The sequence below is a fragment of the Vespa mandarinia genome, chromosome 1, assembly GCF_050613455.1.
Source record: "Vespa mandarinia isolate Hongniang chromosome 1, ASM5061345v1, whole genome shotgun sequence".
In the NCBI taxonomy this organism is placed as follows: Eukaryota; Metazoa; Arthropoda; class Insecta; order Hymenoptera; family Vespidae; genus Vespa; species Vespa mandarinia.
In genome coordinates, this window is record NC_140810.1 from 8911633 (window position 1) to 8919609 (window position 7977).

Genomic DNA, 7977 nt, shown 5'->3' on the forward strand with positions numbered 1-7977 from the left:
CCTATTTTCAACGTGAATGAAAAGAAAATGAATGAAATGAAGTGCATAAGTTTGAAAATTATTTTTATAATACAATAAAAGATAGAATTACATAATATTTAAAGATTTCAAATATCCATTTATTCGGTGCTAATATAATTATCTTAGAAATGTTTTGCTGATAGTAACAAATATAGGACTAATGTTATCATCGATCGACACTTATTTATATACAATAGATTTACAACAACGCAAAATACGAAATGAATTACGAATAATGAATAAAATATGCGTTTATATATCGTAAGGTATTCGCGATAAAATTAAATTTTATTGTAATATAAAACAATTTTTTCATATTATGACAGTCGATCACAAAATAATGGGTGCATAATTATATTTTTATCATTCCCAACGACTTTTTCGTAGTCTTTTTCGTTCCATTTTGTTGTCTGATTCAGAAGAATTTGAGGTTTGGTTGTCCTTAGGTCGATCTATACTAGGTTTTGGCGGCACTGGAGGTGGTGGAGGCATTATAACCGAAGGTGGTGTAATAGTTTGTTCCCACGTATGATCCGACGATGCTCGGAACTAAAATAAATAAAAAATTCAAGTAAATGACCATTTATAGCGAGTACAATAAATATTAATAGAGAATATAACAAGAGTATGTTATTTTACTTGTGAATTATATTGGCTTCGAAAAGCAGCTTTCATAGCAGAAAGACGATCACTGCCTGGACCGTGTCTTTCTAATTTTTTAACAACTTCACTTATATCTTTGGATCCTTGCGAAGTGCCGCTAGTCTGAAATTAAAAGTCATTTAATAACGAACTCTATAATGAATAAATCATGATTTTATTCATATATTATTTAAAAGAATCGATAAATACCGTATTCGTTGAAGTATCAGGTCTTTCTCTGAAACCAAGTCCAGCACCACCAACATTCAAACTTTTACCTTTTCCACCTTTAAATCTAGATTTTCTAAACCAAGCACTTTGCATGGCCAAATCCATTAAGCTTTTAGGAACTTCTTGATTTGCACCTTCGAGATTTCTTACTAAATGACCAGCAAATTCTTTATCTTTTTCCGTAACAAGAGTATATGCAGTACCCTTTTCTCCTGCTCGACCTGTTCTACCTATTCTATGAGTATGCGTATCAATATCACGTGCTACGTCATAATTCACTACTGTCTTTATATGTGGAATGTCCAAACCACGTGCTAAGATAAAATAATTTTATTATAATCATTTTTATTAAGAAAATATATATTAAAAAAAAAAAAAAAAAAAAAAAAAAGAAGAAATTAAATTACCAGCTACATCAGTAGCTACTAAGGTGCTGACATCCTTTTTTTTAAACGCTGTGATAACTTTATTTCTCTCTATTTGGTCCATATCACCATGCAAAAGTAGAACATCAAATTCTTTTAACTTGAGATTATTGGCGAGCTCCTCTGCATTTAACTAATAAAAAAAAAAAAATTAGATATGCGTGTACTCATTATTATATTTAATGATGAAATAATACATCCAATGCTCTTACCTTTTTGGTCACAAAAATTAATAAACTTCCAGTACTTAGAAACTCTACAAGATTGTGTAACAACCAAGACCATTTCCCAGAAGGATTATTATGAAACATTATAACATGTTGTGTTACATCTGTATTAGCTTCTCCAACATCTCCCTGAACTATCCTTACTGGATCTGTTAAAACATCTCTAGCAAGTTTTTCAACTTTCTTCTTAAATGTGGCGCTGAAAAGTAGCGTTTGTCTGTCTGGTCTAACATGATTGCATATCGACCGTACTTGAGGCTCTGTAAAAGAGGCATTAATGAATTAGCAAACGAAAATTTGATTTTAATTTTAATTTAATTAAATATACTTACCAAATCCCATATCAAACATTCGATCCGCTTCATCTAATACCAAAAATGTGACTCTTGTTAAATTTGTTGCTTTTATTTTAACCAAATCAATCATTCTACCAGGAGTAGCAACAACTATTTCAGCACCAGCTTCTAAAGCTTTACTTTGTTCCCATTTACTACCGCCTCCGTAACAACAGCAAACTTGTATGTTATATACTTTACCAAACTTCTTTGCTTCTTGATAAATCTAAATAGAACATCATTTATATTTATTTCAATTATATAAATATATTGTGATTATATCTTCATTTATGTACAAAATTAAGTCACCTGTTGAGATAATTCTCTAGTTGGTGCCAAAATAAGACCAATAGGACCATCTCCAGTTTTTAGCTCTCGCTGGTCCATGATATGAACTAACATTGGCCATATAAAAGCTGCTGTTTTTCCACTACCAGTTTTTGCAATGCCTATAATATCTCTCCCACTTAAAGCAGCAGGGACAGCTTGAGCTTGAATTGGTGTGGGTTGTGTATACTCATTCTTTCGAATAGCTTTTATTAGAGCATCGTCAAATCCAAAATGTCCAAAACTAGTGACAGGGTTCGGTGGCGAAGGTCCTGATACTTTTATACCCAAAGTCTTTCTTAGATCATCAATTTGTTGCTTACTTAAATTTGCAATTTCTTCATGTACATTATAAAAATTTTTTTCAAAAGACTCATATTCTATTTCATTATGATCAATTGCTGGTAATGGATCAATCTCTTTTTTCTTGGGAGGTGCTATAGGATTTCCATCTTCGTCATATTCGATCTCCTGGTCGGACTCTTCTTGTTGTAATCCAGCAGTAGGATTTTCTTCCATGTACCTTATAAAATTAGTAATCACTATTTGATATTCTTCTTTGCTATTTTTCTGAAAAAATTCAATAGCTTGCTCTTTACCTATAATAGCTCTCTTCATCATCCTCCCCATCTATATCTGCTCTAAATCCTTTAGATTTGTCTTCTTTACGATCTTCTTCTGCTAGCTGAGCTTCATAATTGTTTTTTTTAACTTCTGCATCAATACCTGCCATAAAAGCATCTAAAGGATCTTCTTCGCTATCGCTGTCTTCTTTCGGTGTTGACTTTTTCATTAAGTCATATGTTGGTGATCCAGGTGCAGGTATATATTCCAAGGAAGATGTAGGAGGATCATCATCATCTTCAAAATATCTGTTATACGAATATGATAATAAGATGCACATTTATAATAACTTTCAATTATATAACATTTTACTTACTCTTCTTCTGTCTTGCTACGTTTCTTTGGCATACCCCAACAAGCAGATAAAGCATTTTCAGTAATAGAATTCATAGTGTGATACCCCTGTTTACTTAATACTGAATTTGGTGGAGGAGGAGGTATATTGGAACCACTTCGTTTGGTTCCTGTCATTTGAAAACCAGGGAAGCCAAAACCCTTGGGCTTATTACCACCACCACGGTGATAACTCATAATTATTTCTATTAAAATTAAATGAGAATAAAAAGAAAGCACCAACTATTAATTGTAAGGTTAACCTCTTAATAAAAGCACGAATATGTAACTTTTTGTTTAGTTAATGTAAAGCAAAAGTATAATTTAATTCATAGACATTATAAATAAATTATTATTAATATCAATATTTAAAAAATATTTAAAAATATTAAAATATAATGAATCTATAATTTTTCTGTCATGTAAACATAGCTCTAATAAGGTTAGAATAAACTTAGAATTAGCTTTAACACAAACATCGTAAAACACATTCTATATAATTTCTTTATTCACTATCTAACAATAAAAAATTATATTTTTAAAGAAATACATATATATGTATGTATAACAACCACCTTAGACAGCAATATCGCGTATGGATTTATTTGCATTCAGAAAACTCAACTTCGTTATCGAACGTGTATGTAGGATGTATGTAGGATGCATCTGTCACGAAAGCTCGAAGACAGTGCTGCCACCATAAGGTAATAAAAAGATAACATGTCAACATCGATTTTAAACAAAGACTTTATCATTCCTCGTTTTATAATAGTTTACGCCAACAATTAGTAAAGGCATAATTCTTGAACTATTTTGATGAACAAGGTCTCATTTTAAATATGAAAGTTTAACCAAGAACTTTTGAAAAAACTTTATTTTCTTTAAAAAGAATCGTATAATAAAATGGTGTTCTTTTGACAATAGTTTCTGCATAAAAATAAAGCATTTTCAAAAATTCAAGCAAGCAGAGTCCTCCCTTAAATCCTTATCTTTAAAATGTGACCTTATTCGTGAGAATTGGTCAAGGATTACGCATGGACTCGTTGGCACAAATATTTTTTTCGACATTTATTGCAAAGAAAAAGTTTCGTACAGTGGCGCCGTTTGAAATCTGTGACAAAAGAAAAGAAGCTTTTACTCTCACTATTGATTTTCATATGAACGCTGAAATATTTTAATAATATAAAAATTTATTGTTATCTCAATTAGTAATTCAGATATCTACTAATACCTCCAAAATGGAAATACATCTAATATACGAATAAAATAAGAATATATCGACCAATAAAATAGGAATTTATTATTTCTGCTAAAAAAGGTAAAGTAAGAATCTACTATTGCCTATAGATAGAAACAGTATTATTATTATCAACCGAAAGAGCCGGTAAACCGGTATTTATCATTACCGATTGGTAAAACAAAAATTTGATCTTATCGCATTTTACGTCAATAAGCCAGATATCTACTGTTGCCGATAATACTCAACTCCTTTAAGGATGTTCATCACCTTTTGTTCGAAGCGTATATAACTTCAGCGACAGGTATGGACAAAATATGAACTACAAACGCAAGCAAGAAACGCTGTTTCCACCATGCGTTTATCATATAGATGTATAAACTTGTTCGGTATATCCCTCTCCCCGTAAATATAATTTCTCTCCGAAACAATCGGTTTCGCGTAAATTAAAATAAGTAGTATTAGTAGGCTGTAAACTCATACGTTTAAGTCTCTCATATATAAATCTTTTTTTAATAATAGTATTCGTTTTGCAATTATCCATGCTAAGTACAATGTCGGTATGCATTTATTTCACGATAAAAACATAAAGAATAATAAATATAATTAACACATGATAATTAGTTTATGAATTTGCGAATTTAAAGAAATTATTTTTGAATTTAATTATCTATATCTTATCTATTTACCTGTAGAAGTATTATTGGCAATATAAAGTATTAGTACTTCAGTGTTTAATCAGAATTAAATTGAAGGGATTTTGAAAATACATTGAAATATGCAGCCATTTGCGCGGTAGTACTTGTATTATGTGATTTTTCATTAGATTTCAATATATCGCAAATAATACCGACCCAAATCTCACCGCGTTAAGATTGTTGCATCTGGAAACCTATGGTCTAACAGTAAACTCTAAAATCCGCGTTCGCGAAATAATCTAATTGAATTTTCGAGCAAATTAAACGAAGTCTACGGTAGGACTTTTAATCGCATCTGCGATACGTGAGTGTTGTGTGAAATACCGGTGACTTTACAATCCGCGTTTCCGAGGTGATATGAGCTAACCGAGAATTCTGGCTCCAGACGCTATCTAGAGGAAGGTCAGTCTCCTCTAGATAACAGGACCGTCACAACATCGGCAGCTACATACACCGTTCTCTAATATGACCGATCTTCTATTTGAAATTTCGAGCTATCAAACGAAGTCCATCATCGTAGGACTTTTAATCGCACCGCGAACATACGTCTGTGCCCAACGAGAGCTCTATTCTTCCCATATTCTCGCGTAAAAATCTAAGATGAGCCATTCGACGATACATCGAACTCATCCGATGATGAATTCGATGATCCAGCAGATGAATCTAACCCTCGATGATCCAGCCTAAAGAAGAAGAAGAGATGGAAAAAATAATGGAAAAAAAAGGAAAAAAAAGGAAAAAAAGACAGACTATGTGACAAAGATGGAATTCGGAACGCAACATGAACATATTGAATATCGCTCCATCCGACCAAAATCAGAATACCAAAATTGAGCTCGATTTTTCCCTACTAAAAAAAGGAGACCCATCCGAAGTTCCATACCAAAGAGTTCTTCTCGGGAGTCGCAATCGAAAGTTCTATACGATGCTGAGACAACAGACTCCACAAAGATCTACACCCATGGATCCCACCCGAAACTTATAAATAATAAATAATAAGAGTAAATAAGAATAAATAGGAATGACAGCGAACATAAGTGAGATAGAAAAGTTTTCTATGCCTTTCTCTAAGATATTATTTTAGAATTCTATATATTTCTAATTCATTTATCTATGAAAATATGATTAGCAATGTAAAATGTGAGTACTTTAAGGTTTAATTAGAATTAGAAAGAAAAGATTTTGGAAAAGCATTGAAATATCCATTCATTCGCTCGATAATACTTGCATCCCATGAAATTTCGATATATCGCAAGTCTTGCCGATCCAGGTATCATCATGTGAATGTTGCTGCATCTGAAAATTCATTTATGGTCTCCCGTAGAAAAATCTAAACTGGTATGTATTTAAAACTGTCAATTTTAAATCGATAATATATGTATTAATCGATAGTATATAATAGTACATGTATATGATCTTTATAACGTTGCTAAGAATATCCTGTTGCTTAAATATTAGTTAATTATACTTTACGTTTATCGTTATTATTTAAATGTTAGTAAAATAAATAAAAGAAAAATAAGGAAAAAAAAGAATATATATATATTACTTATATGAAAGATTAAAATTCTGAATTTAATTTAATTTAATTTAAGAAAAGTAAAAGAAAATGAAAAATTCTGAATACTGATCTAAAGAAATATTATTTTCTCTGAAAGAAATATTATATTAGTAACGCGTGGCAAAACTTGGAGAACTTGGCACATATCCCATTCTGCTTGTTTCAGCTTCATATGCATTTTCATCCAGTGCACTATAAGTGATCCCCGTAATTACTTATATATATTACTATATCTTATATGTTTCGTATTAAAGTCATATTTTGATATATAGAATTATAATATAGAAAAAACTATAGAACCCAATTTTATTAAAATAAAGTTATGAATTTAATTGAACTTTATAAAAGAGATAATATGCAAAATTTATCACTCGACTTCAACATAAAACTTGATTTTATTAAAATAAAATTATAAATTTAATTTAAATTATGAGTTTAATTGAACTTTAGAACAGAGAAAATGTACAAACTTTATGCCTCGATTTTAATAATAAAAATGCATAAAATATGAAATAAATCTATTAGCGTACGCATGACAACGTGGAACCGGAGACGAAATATTACGTCGTCTCAGTTTTTCAAATCTACACCCTTACACCTATCACCATAAAAGCATTTTGAATGACAATATGCTAAAATTAAAATATAGGTGAAAATCATTCTCGAAAGTTTTCTCGAAAATAATTTGAAAATAATTATAATTGCTCTTTTGAGCCACAGATTGTGGAGGACTCTTCGGCATATAGTCTCTTCTTTGCTTCATGCCCTAACCAAACCAATTATCACTCAAAAAGTATAACAATAGAATTTAATTCCAAATTCTAAGACATGGAAGAAAATTGTAACACAACCATAACGTATCTGGTAAGTATAAAACTCATCTCTTTGTATAGAAATTGATTACTATCTTTTCGAGAGATACCTTTTCGCAGCGTAGGAGAAATTGGAATTAATATATTATTTGCTGAAAATCCTGAGCTAAAAATAAATTAATTTATTATCTAGGACTACGGACTATGACTCTACGAGTTTTTTTGTTTTGTAGCAATGACTCTACTCGATTTTACTCTTTCAAAAGCAATGATTCTTGAGATTTTCTTTTTCAAAAGATTGAGACTTTTCTTTTATCAATTCAAATTGATTAAATATTTAATTAATGGTTATTTAAAAATATAAAGAAAACCCTTGGACGTACCTTCTTACAAGCAAGTATTTTAATTATTATAAGAAAATCATGCTCAGTTTCGCTTGTAATCTAATGACTATTCATCGCGAATATCTTCCGTAAGAAAAAAATATTTAAAAATGCATTAGAA

The 7977-nt window shown here is 30.7% G+C and overlaps 1 protein-coding gene across 1 annotated transcript; it reads right to left on the minus strand.

The window, feature by feature from the left end:
* Window positions 1–109: 109 nt before the first annotated feature.
* Window positions 110–3847, minus strand: LOC118444332 (ATP-dependent RNA helicase DDX42). Its single transcript, XM_035872504.2, has 10 exons — window positions 3741–3847; window positions 3149–3371; window positions 2808–3080; window positions 2191–2731; window positions 1879–2107; window positions 1532–1806; window positions 1302–1452; window positions 874–1208; window positions 661–786; window positions 110–570 (listed from the first exon to the last, which is right to left on the minus strand). Exons 2-10 carry the CDS (start codon window positions 3361–3363, stop codon window positions 385–387), a joined length of 2331 nt encoding a protein of 776 aa, XP_035728397.1. The 5' UTR covers window positions 3364–3371; window positions 3741–3847; the 3' UTR covers window positions 110–384.
* Between the last annotated feature and the right edge of the window lie 4130 nt (window positions 3848–7977).